Source organism: Sitodiplosis mosellana, unplaced genomic scaffold, assembly GCF_009176505.1.
Source record: "Sitodiplosis mosellana isolate CC-2019 unplaced genomic scaffold, AAFC_SMos_1.0 Smas_scaffold_1, whole genome shotgun sequence".
NCBI classification, from domain to species: Eukaryota; Metazoa; Arthropoda; class Insecta; order Diptera; family Cecidomyiidae; genus Sitodiplosis; species Sitodiplosis mosellana.
The window spans coordinates 1,165,178-1,188,433 of NW_022595244.1; the positions used below are offsets into that span (position 1 = coordinate 1,165,178).

General features: G+C 36.9%; 1 protein-coding gene across 3 annotated transcripts; it reads left to right on the plus strand.

Moving 5' to 3' along the window:
• The first annotated feature begins 1,134 nt into the window (after positions 1-1,134).
• Positions 1,135-23,218, plus strand: LOC129570103 (putative uncharacterized protein DDB_G0277255). 3 transcript variants are annotated; one of them, XM_055449534.1, is made up of 8 exons: positions 1,135-2,635; positions 10,178-11,144; positions 17,432-17,654; positions 17,752-17,872; positions 19,923-20,095; positions 21,289-21,453; positions 21,660-21,822; positions 21,903-23,218. In XM_055449534.1, the coding sequence occupies exons 1-8, from the start codon at positions 2,611-2,613 to the stop codon at positions 22,427-22,429; spliced, it is 2,364 nt and encodes a 787-aa protein (XP_055305509.1). In that variant the 5' UTR covers positions 1,135-2,610; the 3' UTR covers positions 22,430-23,218. The 3 variants fall into 3 exon arrangements, with proteins under 3 accessions (XP_055305509.1, XP_055305517.1, XP_055305526.1); XM_055449542.1 differs by having other exon boundaries at positions 19,926-20,095; XM_055449551.1 differs by lacking the exon at positions 19,923-20,095 and adding an exon at positions 20,949-21,055 and having other exon boundaries at positions 1,138-2,635.
• The last annotated feature ends 38 nt before the right edge of the window (positions 23,219-23,256 follow it).

The following is a 23,256-nucleotide window of genomic DNA, read 5'->3' on the forward strand; positions in this document are numbered from 1 at the left end:
GCGTGACCGATGAGATGGACTCACGAATAAATCATTTAAGAAGAGGGTTTTTCCTTCCCACATATGAATAAAAGAGCACATTGCAAGCCCCACAACTGATGGTGATCTGAAATGAAATTTCGAAATGTTGTTGAATGTTATTTGATCGTGTTTCAATATGCGGAAAAGACCAATTGCACATACCCATCGCTAACTTCGGTATCTTCCGCGAGAAATGCAATATAAAGAGGCGGCGTTTTGCAATTTTCATCCAAGCCTCCATCGCGACGCAAATCTACGAAGAAATTCCATAGCGGTGTTATTATGGAAAAACACGATATAACTTTGAATCAAGTGATAACGTCTCGGAATTCCCAATGTTTTAGCGAATTTTTGAACGTTGAATCACAATGAAGCACTTGCTTTGCAAATTTTGCAATGTTTGAATTCTCTTTTCGAATAATTGAAATTCCATAGTGTCTTGGCGATGAGATATATGTTCAAATTTAGAACTTCAAAATGAATAGAAGTATTTCCTAAATAAAAGATCATAATTAGCGCCCACCTTTCAAAGTAAAATTCGATCGTGTTGATACTCAGCTACACCCTGTTGAAGATAAAAACCATTGCAAAATGCCAATAGATGCATTCCAATAGATGCATATTTTATCGCAACTCACGATCAACATCTCCATAATGGTTAGAACATCATTTCTCGTGGCATCTCGGACTATGATTGGCATTTTGACTTGATTTCAGTTCGACTGCCCAATAAAAACTGCTTTTCGTTGCCAATGATTGATTGTCTTTTTAGGTTTATCTTAGCCACTAATTGTTTCTTTGCTATTTTCGTACACAATTTATGGCCGTTTTTACGAAAGTGTTTATCATTAGATAGTAATGTGATAAGTCAATGATGAGTACATCGACAATGATTTGAGCGTTTTATTCTGAGATAATTACTGATTTGATAATGACGTATTTTTAAGATGGAAAAATATCATTCCTAGGCCTTTAATTTGAAAAAATGCTATCTATAATTTGATTTTCCCCCTTCAATAGAGACATCGTGAATCAGATATTGTTTTGACTGAAGCCTTGAAATCAATCTCGAATGGCAAATATGCTGATAGTTTGATTGAAATGAGATTATGCGTTGTAAGAAAAATAAACAAATGCAATTGATATTGATCTGGTGCCCTTTTGCAGTTTCCACATCAGAAAAAAAAACAGCCTTACTTCATTCCGAATGCAATTGAATTCTTTGGCAACAATCAAGTGATTTTGGTCGTTTCGGACGGTTGAGACAGCCATTTCATCGATGCTCTGTGATCACGCGACTCTACGTCAATCGATTTTGTGTTTCTCAAGAGAATGTAAAACGGAACGGAAAAAAACTCTAAATTTATTACACAAAGTTGTTGTGTTACAAAGTAAATGAGTGCATTTTATTGAATGGGAGCAATTTAGTGACCTATGTTTTCTCGAGAATTGTCAATAACATGATCCCAAGCGTTTTAGAAAAAGTCCCGTCTCGTGTAGCGATGAGTTCACGTCACGTCATGCAAATACTTCAATTTTATTTCCAACTGTTGCTGTTGCCATTGGTCGAACGAAGTACAAAGGGAGAAAAAAAACAAATCTGAGCAAAAATTAAACCAAGTCATTCAAACATCACAATTATTTTTCCTCTCTCTCTCTGGATTTAATGAGAAACATTTCAAATGACTTGAGTTCATGCGCATAAATTGTGTGTTGTGAGGAGAACGAAAATGAGCGAGCAAAAAAAGTACACACGACGGTACCAACAATTCAAACTGAATCAAGTTTGAAAAGAAAGCGCAAAGCACATCAAATTTTCAATTGCCGCGTACATGTTGCGAAACTCAATGTACAATGCAAAAATCATTCATAATATAATATACAGGAAAGTAATTTTCTGTTCGGAGTGAAGCGATTCGTCAAAATGAAACATACACGCGTTGGTGCTGACGTCCACATCAGCAACACAACAGCAGCAACAGCACACAGTACACAGTATAGTTTCCCGCGTACAGTGTGTGTTTGTTTAAGTAGCCGTGTCGCGATTGCGCGCACATTTCAATTTGCAATTTTAGTAGTCGAATAGTGTTGCTACACAACAGCCTAGTTTTGAATGATTTAGCCTTTTCTTGGAACTATCACAAAAAATTCCATATTTTTTCTACACAGTGACGAGTGTTGATCTTTTCGACAGCAGTTTTTTTTTTAAATAAACACCAGTCACATTTTAATAACATAAGAAACACATCGGCCTAGACTATAGAGAAGAAAAAATGGCGACATGATAACAGATTCTGTGATTCAATTTTTTGGCTGTTTTTAATTTTTAATTTTTCGATGAACGGTTACGCACACGCAAACATAAACACAAAAAAACATTCACATTTTGGTGATGCTGTGTTGAATACAGTTCTATAGCTTATCAGCAGGTATCATTCACTGGTGTATTTGTAAACGAAGTGTACGTCCAATTTAAAAACAACGAGCAAACAGCTTCGACGGACTAATAAACATTTTTTATTTGAGAAAGTTTTGGTGCACATCACTGGTTTTTTTCTTTAAATTTTGTGCGTTTGAAGTAATAACAAAATGTCGTCAAAAGAGTATCGAATTGGTAAGTAAGTCGAAGAAAAATGAATACACTTATGATTATAATAAACGTTTGCGCTCTCGACCGCGGCCACTAATTATTTTATCACAGAAGATCGGAATATTTAAATATTTGTCGCGTAAAACTCCACCGAAAATGACACGTTCAATCGAACGGGGCACACAACTTATTGATGGCAACAAGTGAATTGAAATGGCATAATGTCTGAGCATTTTTCGTATTGCAAGTGGTTTCCCCTTTTGGTTTGTGCATGTTATCAAAATTGTGCGATAGCGAAAAACCTGTTATCACACCCAAACAAAAACGGATAGAAAACCGTATATATTTAGAATTTTTACGTGATTGTAAAACAGTTGGGCTCGATTAAGATATGATAAGGAAATTGCAATAATTTTCCCAAGAAATTGGTGTACCCGCAATTTTCACACCGAAATAATATCAGTTTCTAGTTATCGCTTGCAGTGGCGTTGCCTGGCGCTGTCGGCTGTCGCCGTCGCCACCGTCACCATTTGGCTGTAACTGCAGTTAGTTTGTTTAGTTTGCCGTATGGCCGAACAAATCGAATCTATTCGTTTCGGTCGCAATGTGCAACAAGTGGTCGCACGGAAACTATATTGGCTGATTTTTTTTCTTTTTTTTCTTTTCGCAACTCGGAAATTGGAAACACTGTTTCCCATTCAATTTCTTCGTTAAATCCCAGTAGTTCGGTCACAATAGCAAAACAAGCGATATTTCTTCCATTTCAAAAAATTGTTGAGAGAGAAAATGAGAACAGAACGCATATTTGTGCTTACGGCTGCGTACAGCAATTGTGTGTTTCGTAAGAGGTAATGCATGAAAACGGCAGTTTTATTACAATATTAAAATATGTCGCGTACAATTTGTGAACGCGTGTGTGAGTGTATGTGTATACGCGGACAAACGGAGCTGAAATAGGCATTTGAGCATTGAAAATAAGCAAAACCAAAGTGCAGAATGAACCGTAAAACGTCTATTGTTTCTAACTTTTAAATAGAAATAAATAACTGGCAAGGCACAGTTGTTTTCGTGACCTACAAACCGAACCGATCCATTCAAAATGAACAATGCATGCAGAACTGTAAAAATGAGTGTTAAATCCATTATTTTTTTCTTCCCTTCTCTCTTGCGCGTGCGGTGCAGCGCGCTCAACGTTTTCTCAAACATTCAATATGAGTATTGAATAAAAGTCGTTCAATTGAAAGACGTTGATGCAAGGTCAATCGGTGATTTTTTCCACATTCGTCTCAATTCGCGTACTTATTCACTCACACATCGCAACAGCCATCCATTTTTGATTACATCGTCCGACAGCAAAAGGCTTATTCAAATCATTTTTACTGCAAATTTCCAGTCGAAGAAAGAAGAAGAAAAAATGGAAAATAAATCGGACAAACCGAGTTAACGGCATGCGCAATTGAGTGTGACGCGTGTGCAGGAAGTGAGAAATACATTGGGAATGTACGTATGGTGCTCATTTCATTTGACTAATGTTTGGTTTTTCAAACTGAGCACAAGCTAAAAAAAAGTCCCACTCCAAATCCAACAAATCTAATCCGTTCCCAAACATTTCAAAACCCATGTTGAATTTATTTTCTTTGGACGAAATCACATTCGGAAATTTCCCCCGACTAATCTCGGTTGCTTTTGACTTTTGCAAACCCGGTATCGATGACCAAGAAAATTGGTTTATGCAAATGTTTGAGGCGACAACAGACACAAAGAAAACAAATGTGATATCGGCCATTGTGTGGTTGGTAGCTTGTGGTGTGGATTAATCGGCGTAATTGTGCTGTGATGCGTATTCTTCGTCTGACTTGCTTTTTGTTGCAGCAACAAACATTTTCTGCTTGATCCATGGAAATGCAAACAAACTGTGATTTATGCGTTTGAAACCGCACACATCACACAACGCATATTGACAGCCAGGCAGAGGACGGGGGTGTCGAATTTGACATCAAAACAAAATTAGCCATTTCATATGTTGTGTTTTTTACTCTCTCTTCAAAATTGAAAACTGATAAAAGCCACAACAAAAAAAAAAGATAATTTCGATTTTCTTTTCTGTGAGCACATTTTGGGCATGAGTATGCATCAACTCCCTACAGGGCTCAGGATTTGATAAATTCACAGCAGCATTCTACATGTGCTTCTGGTTTTATTACACAAGCCCATTTTGAGAGTGATTTCAGAGGAATTTATCATAATATATGTGTCCATAGCCACATTCGATGCTGGCTACTTATTCGTTTCATTGCATTTTCAACATTTCGGTTTGTATTTTTAAAGTTGAGATGACGTACGCTCTCAGAGGGCGGTTCATATCGCCCAGTTCGACCCGGCGCATTGACAAATTTCGGCATTATTTTTTTTTAACAATTTCAAATTGTGAAAAATTTATCAGCAAAAAAGGGAAAAAGCGGCTTGTCGATATGCATCAAGAATCAACTTATAACTTAATTCGCATTTATATTTACACACTGTCGTTAGCGAATCACCAGAATAACCGTCACTGATGCATTGCGAACTCAGACCTCACTCATCTAACGTCGAACATTCTCGATCATCATACGACTGCACACACACAAAAAGTAAATTCAGTAAGCTACAATTCAAATTTGAAATGAATTCCCTACAACTACAACTGTAGATCGCGCACAGTCAAGCAGAGACGAACAATGTAATCCGAATCGAATTCAGTCGTAATTACAGCTGAAGTGAAAACTTTTATCGGTTACAACTCAAACTGGCGCATTCGTTATCAGCAAATGGTTTTAATTCAATTTAATTTATTCCCATGTTTATTATAAACGAAATCCTGGCCGATTTCTTCAAATGCAAATAAATTTGGCGAATTTATGTCTCAATTTCTTTTTCTTACGCAATCCCGTTGGATGTTGCGAAATTCATGCAATTTTCCTTGATATTCTTATGAAATTTCTGGCTGCACAACAAAACGAGAAACTAAGTCACAGAGAAAAAGAGAACTTTTCTTCACTGTCTCTAAGGTCACATTGTAATTTGACACCGAATCAAAGTCAAAACATATTTAAAGCAAGAGACCAAACGAACGGATAGACCGATCGATGTAACCTCTTGCAATAAATATTTTAACACCACTCACAAAACGAAGTTTCGGGTGTTTTTTTCCTACCCCGTCGATTGAATTGAAATATTTATAGCCTTTATTGATCAATTACACACTGTTTCAAATGTGACCCAAATCAAGTTACTTCGAGAAATGCGTTGCGTTTAACAGGTTTCTTTGTGTGACAATTTATGTGCACGGAATGCACAGAAAAAAAATTCGTATTTTTTTCTCAACGAATAATGGCATATATCGTGCGATGACTCTGATAGTTCAATGCAATTCGGTACAAATAAAGAAATACTTAAAGAGCCATTCATCGAGGTTCGATCGAATAGTGTCAACGTGATTTAACGGAAAATTCTATTGTTATGTTAATGCAAATGAGTTGTTAATGGTCGTAGGCATTTTCAATGCAGCCTTTGTTTGTCACCGCACATTTGCAAGCACAAAATATTCACTTTTAATTTCATTCGCAACTGTCTTTATTGGTTGGCTAACGAGATAAGAGCGTAAATTATGTGTGACTAATTTAAAGTGTGGCAATGTGAAGCGTTTCAATTGGAATTCTTCTTTTTTTTCGCAACGAGTCGAGGCACATTTTTTTTAAAACACTTTTACACATTTTTCTGAGTTAATTCCACAAAACAAAACCAGAATATTTCGAGTCTTCAAAATAACGTTGATTCAAGCATATGGTGAATGTTTTGACAAGACTTTCATTTGTTGGCCTAAACTGACACTAATGTGAAAATGATCATGGGATCCTCTTGAGATTTGTTGTTTGCTGTTGACAAACGGAACTGCTTTTGAAGATCAATAAATCAACAAACGCGGTTCCGCTTCAAATAGATGAAGGTAATTATGATTATTTCCATTCATATTTACACGTTCGATGAAAAGGATGCTTCAGATAAATGAACGAACGTTCTGTAGCTTAAATTGATAATGAACCGGTGAAAAGGGTTGACGCGATCGTAGAATAAACATGAATTAATCAGTAGGCTGGTCATGCGGTGAATGTGCCGTTAGTAGCGAAATCAAATTGAACGTGAGTTAATGTGTGCCGCTGCAATTGATAAGTTTTACTATGTGTAACATACACGCACAGACAACAAGTAATCGAGCGAAAAAAAAGAAGCCCAAACAAAAACCTGCTCAAGTGATAAGCCGAATTGTATTTACTATAAAACTGGCGAAACTGAATATTTGTTACGTTCGAATATTCCTTTATCTAAACTTCATGTGTTTATATGTGAATGACGATTGACCGTTCGCAAAATGACGATGTCGACGACGACGTCGACGCCAAATCATATGGCGTTTTGTGTGTTTGCAAATTGGTTATACAGCAAAGAAAAACGATATCAGCTCATTTTTCAGTCCGAGTCACAATCATAGTGTGCCGGCTTAAAATCACGAGACACACAAATTCGTTCGATACCTTATCGTTTGTTTGGCACTAAACACAGTTACACGGCGCTATCACCAATTTTTACTATACATTTTGATTGATAAAAACATAAACATAAACAAATGATTAAATTTTATCAGAAAGCCAACGCGACGACGACGACAGAAAGAAGTATTAAAGAGTGTACTACACTTGTAATGACGACTACGAAGATAATAACAACGAACAAAAAACCAAACAAACCATTGAACAATCGCTAAGTGGCTCACGTGTATTTGACGGTAAAGTGCGCGCCGGCAAATCAAATCGATTACACTCCTTTCTATATTAGCAAAAGGATATCGGAGCAATAACTTTGAGTGTGTGAGCCTATGACGAGTCCCAAATATGTTTAGCCTATCGTGTGTCGTGAAACAGTGAAAATTATCATTCAATTGATATGTTCGTTGTGACTGGATTTTGATTGCTTTCGGCTGCATCTCTCCCGAGATTCGTTGCACTTCATAAATCAATGATTTGTCAAGCATACTGATGACACGCATGCACATACATTCGGTCATTTTACTGATTTATAAAGCGATTCTCGAGAAATTATTGCCGAAGAAAACAAACAGTGAATTATTGGTTTCTGTGGAATTATTGGTTCGTGTGAATAGTGTCGAGTGTTGCGGGTGAAAGTCGAAGTCCTCCGAAAGAAATTATTGCCGAGAGAAAAGTGGAGAAAGGATCATTTTCAGTCTGTGTTTTTTCCTCATTTAAAAGCCATAAAAAGAAATTTGTAAAGAGGAAAAAAACACACATAGAAATGTGAAATTTATTTATGTTTTCTTTGGTTTGTGTGGAAGTCTAACGACAAAACAGCGCATCAAATTACAAGAAAACACTCATGTCGTTTGTTTTACTCAGTGCCATACGAATCGAACTTCACTTGATGCTCTCTCTGTGTCGATGTTTCGAAACATGATGAACGATCCATTAAATCTATGTAAAATACCAATAAAACGAATATTTTATTCATATGTGACCAAAAACATAGACCATTTTTTTCGTCTTCTGTTCGCTCTTGTCGAACACAATTTTATTGCTTTTCCGTCCGATTACAATGTAGTTTTAATAGACGATAGCGGCAGTTCTTGTTAGAAATCGCTTTAATTAAGTAGCAGCCCACAATGTGCAACGCAACATAAAACTCTTCAACGGGTAATTGCGACAACATTGTTGATGAGATCATAGGCATCGGCAAGCCCGACAAATTTTCAACATTTTTATGGGCATTTTATGCATTTTTAAAATCCAATTAAATTTTTCGGCTTTCATTTGTCCGCTCTCTGCGCGCATTAATCATGTATGCATTTCTGTGTGCCATTTCATTGAACTTTAATGGATTTGAATTGCATTTTAATTTGGTTCCCGTTTCGAGTACCTGCGAACCATAACCAAAATTATAGCCATGTCAAATTGTATGCTTTTGAACCGAAATTAAAGTCCCTTTTTCGTGTTTCTGTTTGTTTGTTCGGGCAAAGTGCAAAAAATAGCGGCGGAACGGAAGAGATCTCATAGCGACTAAATAAAAGCAACAAAACACAACATGATTTGTTTTTTTGTTTCTTCAGATGCACACGACAAATAGAAAACAAAAGAAGAAAAAAAACGGCAATCATAAAATCGTTCATTTTATTTGCCAAAGTGCAAATGCCACAACGCAAGCACATATTAACCAAACAAAATGCGATTTTTTTCCTTTCGTCTTTCGCTGGAATAACATGCGTGTCCAGTTTGCGATTTGTTTATTTGCCAAATATTACCTCTGAATTTGTATTTATTTAGGTTTCGGAGCGAAAAAGTGCTGCCACAAACAATAAATTGTCGATCAGCAATTTGGATCGAATATTGATATCATGTTTGGCTTTTGTTTAGTCGAAAATGGCCATTTATAAACAAATAAAACTTATTACCACAGACATACACGGAATGAAAACGATGCAAGGCAGAGAGAGAGAGAGCAATTGATGAATGAAATCATAAAATTGTATTTATTTCACACATTGTAAGTGGTTCGGCAAATAAAGTAAAATAAAAGAAAACAAAGTCCTCAAGAGTGCGATCCTAACCAAATAGATCATTTGTGTGCTGGATTTGCACTATTTTTCTTCAGTTTTTATTTTCTGTCTGTAGTGCAAAAACATGCAGAAATACACACATAATTATTTGCTTCAAATCGGCGCTAGTCGCAAATAAAATTTCGGTTTCAATCTATGTTCATAGAGCTACATAGTTGTGCGAACGATTGTTCAATGTGTGCCTTTTGAAGAGAAAAAAAAGATGTACTTTGAATGAGACATGAAAAATAGCCTGTTGCTTGACTGGGCTGTACTTTTTAAAATCGTAGTGACTCGTATTCGCTCGCTCACTCCAACGCTCACGGCCGCCGTTGCTGAGTCGGCGAATAAAGACAATAGTACAAGAGAGCATATGAGAATAATTTAAAGCAATGCCTTTTCCCACCACAACGTATGGTCGTCTCTGTCGCATACACATTGTGTATACATTGTTATTTGTTGGGCAAATGCCGCACAAGCGTTGCTGTCTCTCCCCGTTTTATTTTTCGTACGATTCTCTTTTGTGCGTTTTCATCGTTTTGTCTCACTCTTTCGCTCAGCGCTCATTCGAATGCCATACGAAAGGTTCTTCTTGCCACTTGCCTATTCTATCGTTCTCAATGCCACACTGGTTGCCTTTCAACGGAGTTTTTCTGTTTTTGTTTTTTCTTCGCTTTTCGTTCGTTTCTCATCTTTTTCTTACCAATTTATTTGTATTGTGTGTGCTCTTTGAGCTTCCTCTTATGCTTTTCCTTCTTCGTGCGTTGAGCAAGAGGGGAAAATAGAGAGAGAGCGAGTGAGAGTGATTTTTATGTATACGTTTTGAAACGGAAAATACAAACAGCAAAACAAACGAGAAAGAAACATACATCGTTCTTTTTTTCCCTTTTCTTTTTCCTCTTTTTCGGTGTGTATATGGAATATAGAAACGGACTCTGAAACATCGTACTGCGAACTGAATACAGTTCCAAACATTCTGAATAGCAGCAATAGCCTATTGGTTGATGGTTGTGTCGTGTATAAAACCAGTGGCGATAAGTTCCAAGCAAATCATTCAAAAATAATCACGCAAGCGAGCGACAACATATCTGCATCGTATACCATAGCATCGTCGTCTGTGGCCGAAACAACAAACAACAACAATCTCTGCAGTACGTCAACTATATCATTATCATTGTCGTCGCCGTTATTGCACGCGTTATCATCATCGTCGTCCAATTTGAAAAATAGCCGCGATCCAAGCCATTTCACGTCGTCGAGAAATACATCAACAGGCAGCAACAGCAGCAATAGCAACGAGATGGTATTGCAACAACATCATTTACATCATCCGCTGATTGATTCGGATTACCATGATCAAAATTCGCCCGTTTCCAGTTCGGATACAGCATTGTTGCGAAGCAGTCTCATTTACATGTATTCACCGTACACAACCGTCACTTCATCCTCATCACCGCCACAACATTACCATCAAATTGTTGCGCATCGGGCAACCGGTGATTTGGTGAATGAAGTCATTGCAGACGCGATCAAAGATGAACACTGCGGAATGATCGATGGAATAAATACCAGCCCGAACGGTGTACTCGTTGCCAATGTCAATTACAATGGAAACCATTCGGCGGCAAACAGTGATGATGGTGAAAATAATTCAAGAAGTCCACACAACAATCATTTGTCACAACACGATGAATATGATGGCATTCAAAATTACACCCATTTAACCAACGCCACCGATACAAATCATTCGGTGCTAAACCGTGAAAGTGTTACCGCTTACAGTGGCACCGCTTTGTTCACACCAAACAGCAGCGTCACAACGGCTACCACCTCCTCAATCATGCATCCCATTCAAACGTACGAAAGCGTCCTCCATCCAGCTACACCCGGCAGGTATGTACTTTTATCAGTTTTTATTTTCATCAATCACTTCAAATATCTTGTCAATCGCAATGTAGAAACAATTCAAGTCCAAAAATGCAGTGTCAGTTCGCATAGAAAAAAAATAAATTTCGGAAAATTCCGAGCGCAAAGTGAAAAAAAGTGCCAAAGAATCGTTGTCCGTGAGAAAAACAAAATATCCCAAAGGCAAAGAAAGTGCTTTTGTCATAATTCGTGAACGAATTTCGTTCAAAACATGATCAACGCTCATTGCCGTCTCTCATCGTGTCATTCGTTCGACCAACATTTTCGACCAGAAAAAATCGTCCGACTTGTTTATTGTGTGTGCTCACTCGTCAGTCACACAGAAATCAAGACAATTTTATTGATACTTCATGCGCGCTGTACCATTCCAATAGTGATAACGAATTTGTTTTGCTTTTTACTGCGCCAATGAGAATGAAAGTGAAATTCTGAGCTGAAATTTTGCGCGGTAGCAACTGGGCCAGAGAGAGACAGAGAAAGAGAAGCAGTGAGGCGCACAGAACAACAACAAAAAAACGGCCACTCATTTTTATCAACAATATTTCGAACCATGTTGATAAATAAATAAAAGTGAAATGATTCTGGACGCATCTGTGCTCTGCTTACAGCAGGTTATCTTTGTATATAACTTTTTGTTGTTTCTTCTTGTCTTTTCTGTGTCATTCGCCACACAATTATAATGTTGCCATTACAAACGTTTGTTTACGTCAACAGACGAGCTCGATTTTTGCTAAACAAATTATTATTATTTTCGTTTCTCAATATATTCTGATGAGGTTTTTTTTCGTCTTCTCAATTCTATGCGCAAATGATTTTTAATTGTCCAGTGCGAAATCTATCCGTTACGGTAGTCCCCTCTGTGGCAAACCGTGAATTGAAATGTCGCTTTTAATCGGTTAGTCAATTTCATGCGGCCGATAAAATTGTGATCACTTCATTTCAGATGCAATCATCCATCCGTTTCATTTTAATGTGTTTTCAAAAGGGGCGAGTTTCGGTATTTCAAATGTTTAAAACACTACTTTTTATCATATTCATTTCAACCAGATTTGAAAATTAACATTTCGTCGTGATCACTGGTGCTATAGCTTGTGAATGCCATTAGTTTCATATTGCTGTTTTTTCCCAAAACATACCATACGCCCTCTTTATTGGATGCTGTGCATGTCAATTCTGTTGTTCTCTGTCATTAATAGACTTTTATTTCCCAAAAACTGAATGTTTAAACGCTCGAATCCAAAGTCAGGCAAAAAAATGTCTTTGCTGCAAAAATTGCGTTCGTTGCAAAAGTGCTCTTCATTCATTCATCCATGTATGCATCGTAAATATATTGTTTATGAGCGTTGTGACATGTTATGTGATTTCAGAATGGTCCTATTTTCAGCACAAAGTGAGTGCCTAAAAAAACAGCTAATTAGATCAAAAGCAGAGACATCACATTTCAAGCTGTAAATGATCTGCCATAAATTTCCGGATTTTATTACTCGAAAAGGTCCTCATCTTCGGCTAGGTATTTTTGCATACACCATATTTGGCAATGGTTTCATTTCATTTTAAGAAAGTAGACAAAGGAAGGCAAAGAATTAAGTAGATGCAGGTATGGAAATAGTTGGTCACTCATACCGTCTAGTAAACATAAACAAGCCCAATGCACATATGGATCGGATCGGTGAGGGCAAGTTTGAGCCATACGTGCAGTATAGGTACTTTGGGATGAGTACAATGTGCAACGGAGAATGTGCACATGTGTGTGCGCTCTATGTCCAATTCATGTGGTCGGGCGCGTTGCTTAGTCAGCCAGCAGGCCAGAAGACACAATGCACCAAATACCGATTGAGTGTGCAATATTCGTTTCGGTGTTGTGCATTTTCATTCTTATGTCATACGTATTTCGGTGTGTGTTCTTTGATCGTACTTCTTCTTTCTGTTCCAAACTAATTTCCACGTACGGAACGCTTCATCTGCATAAAGTGCGCACACGCAAACATTCACGTCTTTGTTTATTATTATTGTTTTTATTTTCACTTCTCTCTTCCAACTTGTGTTTCTTTTTGCCTTTGTTCGTTTCAATTACACTTCATTTGTTCGTCAGTCCGTCGATCCGAAGTGTGCATTTGTTTTGAATCATCGGCCAGTTATAATAAATTTATTGCATTATTGTCATCGTATTGTTTCGACGACAACAGTTTGTTCTGCATGAAATACGAGCAGAGAATCGCACGTGGGCCCACACTATACACATCGTTGTGCCCTTACGCATGTGTCGCCAATTAAACAAAACGCACTTGCATTTCCTTTGGATTGATTTCGTTTTTGACACCCACCGTGAAATTATTCGAAATTTTCTGCAGCACCAGCAGACATATTTCCCACATTGCATCTGGAACAATTTTTAAAGCGCCAATAGAAGAAAAACACTTTTCAAAACAATTCTCGTTGCGACTGGAAAACTAACTAGCCAAGCCTCATTCCTTCGCGATGGAGAAAATAAAATAGTTCATTGTGCAGTATTTTCGGGACGGTGCAATACTTGAATAAACGCAAAACCAGTTTGCAACCTAAAAAAAATCGAATGGTGAACTTGGTCGAACATGGTCACCGATGCGATTAACTTCAAACTAGAAATTATTTTGCTTTTTTCGATCAAATCAGAAAACAAAAACAATTCTTCGAAACTTGTTTCCAGAAAATCCACAGCAAAATCACCCGAAACGATTCTATTTATTTATAGCGCTAGTCTCTTTGTTGTCCTGTCGCATTCGACACAAACAAATAAACCGTTTTCAGTACATTTCCGTTTTTGGACGGTTCGAATTTGGTTTCAGGTGGTGTAAATGACCTCACGGCAAACATTAGTTGTACATGTTACGATTTTGTTTTCTTTTTATTAACAACTTGAATGTTTGGTGGCAACTTGTGTGCCTTATCACCTCAGAACATATTTTTTTCTTCTTCTTCTTCTTCTCGCCGTTCATATCCAAGTTTTTAAGTGGAATGTAGTGTCTGAATTATCGATAACATGGAACATGTCATTATATGCGCATATTCAAATGATGTATTTTCAACGAATGTATGCATAATTTGACTTAAACCTTATGATTGTTACGATCAATTTCTCAGTATCGTACTATAATCAGCCGTTGAATGGTGTGTGTATCGCACTGCTGCAGTGCCAATCAATATTTTGTTTTTGTGAATTCCATTTCGAAAAAAAGAGGACGAAGAACAAGAAGAAAAAAAACGTAAAGTTAATCAAAAATTTCAACAAAAATCCTTCTTCAAATCACTTGTGCATTACATTTGAATCGACATAAATATCAAACATCAACCTCGATAATTATACTTCGGCGAAAAGAATATTTTCGCTCTCAATTAATTATTTCGTATGCAAACGTCTGTTTTCACAACGAAGCGAATAAATAAACAGTAAACAAATGAGCATACAGAGTGTCAAAAACAATTATAAAATCGAACAGCAGTAGCACATTTCTCGTTCACATTTTTATTCGCTCATTCGTTTATTCGTTCGTCTTGAAACAACTTTTCCACTTTTATTTTCGTATAAATGTTCTATGGAACGTTACTGTTATTTTGTTCCCTCGTTTCTGTCGTCTTTTCGACTCAGTTACAAGGAAATGATGTGAGAATATGACTAAAAATCAAATGAAGTGGAACGTCAAAAAGAAGAACGACACAAAAAAAACTCCGAGTCTCCACGAATAACGAATTTTGCCTCGCTACTTTTATGTGCCTTCAATGCATAACAACACCAAAATGGAATTGCTGAAAAGAGTCATGTAGTCGCGTTTGGAAGTTCAAATTTCACGCTAAATAGTGAAATATTAGCCAATGTTTTTACTGTGCATGTTTGCCATGTGCTCAGGTGTTCGTGCGATTATGGTGACTGCACTCTGAATGCCAAAACATAAACAACAACATTTTCATCGTCGTTTTTTGCATTGCACCCGTCCACCGTTGTTTTGTGCGCTTTGCACCTTTGTTGAATAATACAACAAACAAACTAGAAGTTTGAACGAGGAAAAAAACTATAGTTCCACATAATCTGATGCTCACATAATACCCGAATGACAAACTTCATTTGTTTTTTTAATCTTTCTTGTGTGTGTGCATGGGTATTGAAATTAATCATAACGGCCGTTGTGTCATATCGAATGCGTCAACTCAAACCGATTCACGTGCATATCGTTTAAGATCGACGCAAGCCCTCGATGGATTTGAATCAGTGGAAGGGTTTAGCCGTTTTCTTTGTCTGTATCTGTGTGTGCATGTATGCGCATTCGAACATTTTCCACGCATACTTCATTGGCCAGTTGGCCATTTCGAATCGAGAAACTCCCAAAAAATTTGTTTTGTTCCCAACGACCAAGGCTATATGTAATTTAATCCAACACATAACAGTCAAACATCCACTGGCTTATTCATGCGCTCGTTCTCTCTCCTCTCTCACACTCTCTCTCTCTCTCTCTCGGCTCAGTCAGTGGCTTGTTCGATAGCCGTATCGTTATGGGTGTGTTATGGTGTATGTGTGATCTACACATAGATGGATAACGAGCAGCCCGATACAACAGTTTCATATCTCTCATTCGTCGTTTGATCGTTTAGATGAGTGGATAGCATTAAAAAGAAATCATTGTATAAATTAACGCTCGAACACTTGTTTGAATTTATCTTAAAATTGTGTTGGCCACCGTTTGATTTTAATCAAACGCTGTTGAACAAGTGCTAGTTGCAGTTTTAATCGTTTTTTCTTCTCACACTCATCCCGGCATTCAAAACGGAAGCAAAACCCGGCGAAAAATGGAGTATAGTTTTCATTAGTAGGTGTTTGCATGCAATTCTCTATTTTTTCACTCGTGTGTGATTGAGAATAAAATTGTGGAATATTTTTTTCGTATCTTCGAACAATTGAAATACGTGAAGTTGATTCAAGTGACTTTTGGGCGGTTTTTCATCGTTTGAAGTGAATCGAATTGTTGTTTTATTATTTTTCTTTCTGTTTTTAAAATCTGCCCGCGGCTTTGACATATTTTGCTTGAACAGGTTCATTGCTCGGAATTTTTCGATACGATTTAAAATTAAAGAAAAAAAAACTAGAGTGTTGCTGATCAAGGTCGTGCTTTCATATTTTCGAATCGCTGGCTCAATCGTCGATATATTCAACATGTTCTTTATTTTGCAAAGGACAAAGGCGATGGTTGTTGTTTTCATGCATTTTTATTAAATTCAGATTTTTGCAAGAAAAATGTCATGTTCTATCTGCTTATTTTCGTCGTGCGATGACACTTTTGCTAAGGTCGTGATGATTTCGACAGTAAAAATTCCGAGATTGTGCAACAAATTATTTTTAAACAAATATCAGAATGAGCATTCAAAATTGGGATCATCAGACTCTCAATATTATTTTAAATTGAGTTTTTTTTCTTTCGCGTTCAAACGGCAAACGCCATAAAGTCTAAACGAAAGAAGCAAGTCCATATTTGGTATTATTTATCGATTTGTGTATCCAACGGTAACGCGCGAGACTAACCGTAATATAAACACTTGCCAGGAATTTTTTCCACAAAAATTTCTTCGCGATGCTATATAATGAATCATTTTAAGTAAGAGAGAGAGAGAACCGTAATGAAAATCAGTCCAGTTCCAACAACATAGCGACTGTTTATTTTCAATCGAGCACATTACAATGACTTGATTGTTTATTTTATGCCTTAAGAATTGCCATTTGGTTGTTTGAGTTTTTTTGTTCGTTTGCTCTCGCAAAACGTGTAGCCTGTAAACATGTATCGACTTGCATGGCACGGATGACACACACACGTCCATTAGAATCATAACAGAAGCATAGGAGTGAGGAGAGAATAAAATGAACAATGAAAAAAATGGCAAAACAAAGAAGCAACAAGCCGATCGAAAACTTAAATCAAGACAATCAGCACATTTTTTCGTGCTGCTGCCACTGCTCGAATGTTGTCGTTTGGTTTGCTTACCCGTTTGCGTATTGACTTTTAAGATGATACAGTTTTGATATTTACCGTTCATTTAATGCCGATCGAATCATGTCGTTGTATGGGTGGTCGATTGTTAGTACTTCTTTTCTTGCGCCTTCTCTCTCGCTCTCATTCAAATCCATTCGCAAGTGTTTTATTTACACAAATTGCCGAGCTGAAACAATTGATTCTTTTTGCAGTTGCATTCATTCATTCATGTGTTTTATTTTTTTCTGTTTATATCCGTAGTCCTGTGTTTCCAACCCGCACCGCATACACACCAACCGCCAGCAACCTACACTATTTCACGAATAGTCCAACACCCGAATCACAAATGTGGTCAACGGCGAGCGCAACCAGCGAAGATTTTGATCGGCCAAAAGGTGGTGGCCTGCCCGAATTTCAACGCTTGGCCAAATCATACTATCAAACCAATGGACATGCTGCTCACATTAACTACAGCTCCCAAGTCGTAAGTATCCGCTTTTTTGTTCTCGCTGTTTGTTTGTTGAATTCCATTTCAAATTCGATGGTTAATTTAACGAATTTTTCCGTGTGGTTTCAAATAGAACGACTCATGGACCAATCACTATGATACCAGTCCAGTCGCTTACAATGGATCGCCAACAAGCAACACAGCAATTCGATCCGGACGATCTCATATTTCAGCCGGTGCAACACTCACAGCAAGTAAGTTGCAAATATTTATTCGCAAATATTAAAACAATCAAACGGCTCACTCAAATGAGTCAGTCTGTCAGACATTTAATTTTTTTTTCTGTTCATCTGGGTTTTTCCACTAATATTATATAAAAACGATGGAACTATGAATTTTCCTTTTTTTTGTTATAAGCTGCATTCAAAACTCGAAAAAGATTAAATCATTCACATCATCATCGTCACATCTGCACAAGTTACATCTCTCTCATTTTTATAAATGTTATCAGTTTTATTTTCTGAACAATTTTTTTTATCATGTTTTAAAAACGCCCATTTGAATTGACTGTACCAAGTATTTTGTGATAAGCACTCGGACGAAACAAGAAAAAAAAAACGTTTATCAGCATTAACCATGAAATCATAGTCAGATTACGCATTATGCTTGGGGTGGTGTTCATTCCATTTGCTTTAGGTCATTTTTTGAATAATTTTCTGTGTTTCGTTGCTCACACTTTGGTTCATTCCAAAACTGAAATCGCCCAAAGGTTTCTACATGAAACCATGTCCATGTTTTCTATTTACATTTTGATTGCATAACATACATATGTCAAGCTCACTTGTTGAACCATTCTTATCAGTGTGCTGGCAAGAAGTTTGAAAGCGAAAATGGTCAACGTTTTCACTGAGCTTTATTTTCATTTCATGTATTACTTGATGTATTATCACAGTTCAAATGAATACAGATCGCATTGATCCGTAAACAGATTTGACTTCGTTTTCTTGTTGTTGTTTTCCTTCTGTTTATATGGAACACACTTGGAAATGGTCATAACTTTTTTTTTTATGACAAATGTCTTGAGCCACAAGAATTAGGAGCCAGGAAAGCAATCGTTAACGACAATCTCATTAACTCTTGGTTTCAGTGAAAACGAAAAATTGTTTTTAATAGCTTTGCCTTCGAAAGGTCGACCGACAAAAAAAAACAACACACACACATAGTCAATATTGTTTTGGCTTTGACTTTTGGTGGCCAGTGGAAAAATTTATTTAGAATTTTGGAAAAAAAGTCATTTGTGACAGTACGCTTCGTATTGGTTACATGAATGCGACTCGTGGGGTCATTTGGTGTGTTTGTTTTTGGTTCGAACAAAAAATCGCTTACGATGAAAAGATCGATGCCAGTTCGAATTGGATGATCTCATTCTAATGTGCTCATGTTTTCGCTTCACCTAAAGAGATTTGGGCAAACTGTCCTTTGTTCTCTTCACAGAAGTCAATTCGGTTGTTTTTTGTTTCGTTTTGGTTCTATCCACAAAACATTAGATAGAATCGACTGAATGAACACCAATTAGGCGACTTTTCTTCTTTGTTGATTCCCTTTTGGCCAGTCGATTTCTATGTCTCCAAAACCGAAAAGTACTTACGCACAATCATTTGCATGCTCTAAAGAAAGGAAAGAAAGGAGAGAAAGAAACGCGTCATCAGAATTTGCGTTCGAAGTCTCAAAGGAAAAGTCATTCCAATGCGGTCTATTCCGTTGTTATTGTGTATGGTTCTTTTTTCTGGCTGCTTAGTGTTTTATTGCATTTCCGGCTACCTCGTACATGGCTATGTCACTGCCTTATTGATAACGACAGCCAGAATTGCACACTCGCACTGCATGTAGTAGCCAGATTATGTTAAGTTTTAGTATGATACAGAAAAAAATAAGATTTAGTGCCAGCATGTTATCACTTATTCTCTATTTGTTTATCGTTGGTGCATTTTGTGTCGCATGCGGAAAATTGCCGATCATTTTTTTTGTTCGTCTTCTTCTACTTCTCCTACTACTACTTCTTCTTCTTCAAAAAGTGTCATTCTTCTCTAACATCTTCATGTCCGAACCAATATCCATTTGTGGTGTCATTCTATGTTCATGCCATGATTAACCCTAAAGAAAAACCTCATCTTCATACTTGTTCGACAGAAAAAAACTAGCGGCTTTTGTAATGAAATCCAATCAAAACTAGAGAATTAAGACAAATTGTGAACAACAAACCAAAATAGTAAAAAGAGAATCATGTTATAATTCGTACGCAAGTAGGATTAGATGCTGATATATTTACGGAAGGACGTGAATGTGTGAATTGTGGTGCGATTTCTACACCATTGTGGCGTCGAGATGGCACTGGGCATTACTTATGCAATGCCTGCGGTCTCTATCATAAAATGAATGGAATGAATCGACCGTTAGTTAAACAGCCGCGACGATTGGTAAATTTTCATGTTGTAATTGTTGTTATTGTTGTTGTGTTTTTTTTTCTTTCTTTTTTCAAATGCATCAATTTAAGAAAATGATAGCAAAGGACAATTTAATTGTTTTGTTTGGTTTTTTTCGATTCACAAATGAAAAATTGTGAAATTCTGAAAAATTTAATTTGAATTTTCTTTCCTTGATATTTTCTTAAATGATTTATTCTTTTAACTTACATGATCATATTTCAATGAACGTGTTTTCTATTCAAAAGCCTACTTTAACACAATTCCAACTCCTTTCATTCATTCATATAAAAAAAAACACAAAATGACACTCCATCAAATGAAATGAACCTCAAAATAACCGTTTCAATTGAATTATTTTGTCAATTTCTTGGGATTTGTTAATTTTTTTTTTATACGAAGCAAATTAACTCTTCGTAGACGCACGACACGCTATAGAAATCCACCACATCGGCAAGCCGCTCACCAAATATATACCGAATTTATTTGTAATATTTATTTCTTCAATCAATGATTGGGCGAATCAGCCCAATTATTGTTTGAAATGTTTTAAACAAAAATGCAGAGAATATGTGAATGATGAACACTTGTGAATGCGAAACCTGGTAGAGAATTTTGATGAAAAAAAAAATACTGATTCGTTTGTCATATGTTCTTTGTTTGGAAAAATCCAGATTTGCAAAATTAGAAATTATTTTTAAACGCTGCTATACGATGCCAGCGAACCAAGTTCCGCTTATCGAAATGTAGCTATGTAGTTATCAATCTTAGTTTGCAAAAAAAAAACAAACACCCTCACACCGAAAAAAACTGAAAAATTTATTGTTTTTGTAATTGTTTGTTGCAGTGGCTGCCGAAACTGGGGATTTCTATAAAGGTGCATATGCGTATACGCAATATAATCAAAATACACCTACGACGCGACCCGCCGAAGAAAAGTCCAACAGACGCCTGGTATGTTTTAATTCAACAACAATCCCTCTCAACCTCCTCCTCCCCAAGAAAATCACTCTAAATTTTGTGAAAGACAAAAAAAAAACACTGTGTGTTTCTGTTTTGAGTTGGAAACATGTTCAACAACATGAAATATGATCTCTTTTTTTCTCCTTCTTTCTTTTTGAATCTGAAACTTGTTGAAATGTGATTTCTAACCATGAGTTGTTTTTTTCTTCCTTCGATTGGGATAGAGTGCATCTCGACGCAATGGTTTATTGTGCTCAAACTGTCAAACCACTCAAACATCACTGTGGCGTCGCAACCAAGTCGGTGAACCAGTCTGCAATGCATGCGGTCTCTACTACAAGCTGCACAATGTTAATCGACCGATCGCCATGAAGAAAGACACAATCCAAGTGAGTCGAACTTTTGAGTTATTCTCAAACGCAACCAAACACATTTGAAAGGTTTTCTTCGAAAGCTTCGGACGAAGCTTTAAACTTGGGAAACAGTTCAAATGCGGTTATGTTTTGTTCTTTGTTTTCGTATGGAGTTTTATTCCTTTCTTTATAAACTTTTCTTTACTAATCCATATTTTTTTCATTCTTTCGTCCCGATTCAGACTCGCAAGCGCAAGCCAAAGGGTAGCAAAAATGCAAACAATGATGGTTCATCAACGGGTCGTTCGAAAAACTCGAGCGCGAATAATAATAATAACAGCAGCACCAACAACAACAACAACAACAACAACAACAACAACACAATTCTCCAAGATTCAACCACTGGTAAGCCGGAATGATTCGCAACACACATTTGAATGTAAAAAAGCTAACCAAACTGTTTGTTCCCTCCGTTTGATTTCTAGAATTGCGTAACTTGACTGCTGCACTCCATCAGCCGATCACAACGACAATTGTTCATCAGAATTCACCGCCATCGATCAATGGTTCGGTGTCTCAAGTGGACAGCAATCAAACGCCTCCATTGTCGCCGCGCTCGTTCACTGGTCAAATTCCGTCGCCACTTTTCACCAACAGCACACCCAATACGACCATGAACAATACTCGTGCCGCAAATTATTTGCAACCATACGTTAGTAGTGTGCCGCAGGGCCAGTCAATGGTCGAAATGTACTCGACAGCCGCATACAGTCCAGTCTCGTCACCGTATTACACATTGAACTCAGGCAATTTGCTGGCCGAACATGAAGTCAAGATCGAAGGAATGCCACATTCATCACCGCACAGCATCCACTCGCATCACATGGCACATATGGCAACCCACCAAAGCCACAGCCGGAGCCCATCTATTGACGAAGAACGCGAACAGCACGCACAAATGATTTCACGAAACCTCGAACGGCCATCCGTCGTCAATATTAAAATGGAGTAGGAATTGTCATTAGTTGTTTATTTTGGATTTGACGAAACGACAATCAAAAAAAAAAAAATTATATATCTCTTTTTTTCCCATACATAACATTCTATTTTGCAAATATTACAATCAATCTATGGCTAATCTACCAAATAACCCTGTGCGCCCAGCACAATTAGTACGTGAAAACAAAGCAAAATTTGTACGATAAGGATCATTCAATGCTCATTGTTGTGTCGATGGTGACACACAACACGCACACTTTGTATACGTCTAAGTAATCGCACTATTTTATAAGTTTCTATTTGCATATTTGACAGAATCGAACAAATCGAATTGAGTGTTTTTCTATTCAAGCTGTTACAGTTTTATTGCACTTTGTCATTTCAATCAGATTTTTTCTTAGTGTTTAAATACATCCGTTTGAAATTCAGAATTGATAATAAGAAGGAAGAAAAAAACAACATGCAAATCAATTTTCGGCGTTCGTTAAGTTTCTCTTTTTTTTAATTGTTCAAAGTGTTAGGATGTGAAATTTTATCGTCAGCGTTGCAGTCGAAAGACTTAAAAATAAGTTTTATCTTTTAATAATTTCTATGAAAACCAAAATATATAGATGAATTGAAGAAGTAGAAGAATCGAAGAAGAATTCAATTGATTGAATCATAACGAAATCACGGTTCTGAATCATAAACACACACATAATTCGTAAATATTAGTGAAAAAGATCTGAATCATATAGAAACGTATGATTATAACTTTGGGATGTAATTTTCGAATATTTTAAATAAAATAAGGTATAAAAGATTTGGCGTTAGCACCTTTTATTTTCATATTTTTGTTAA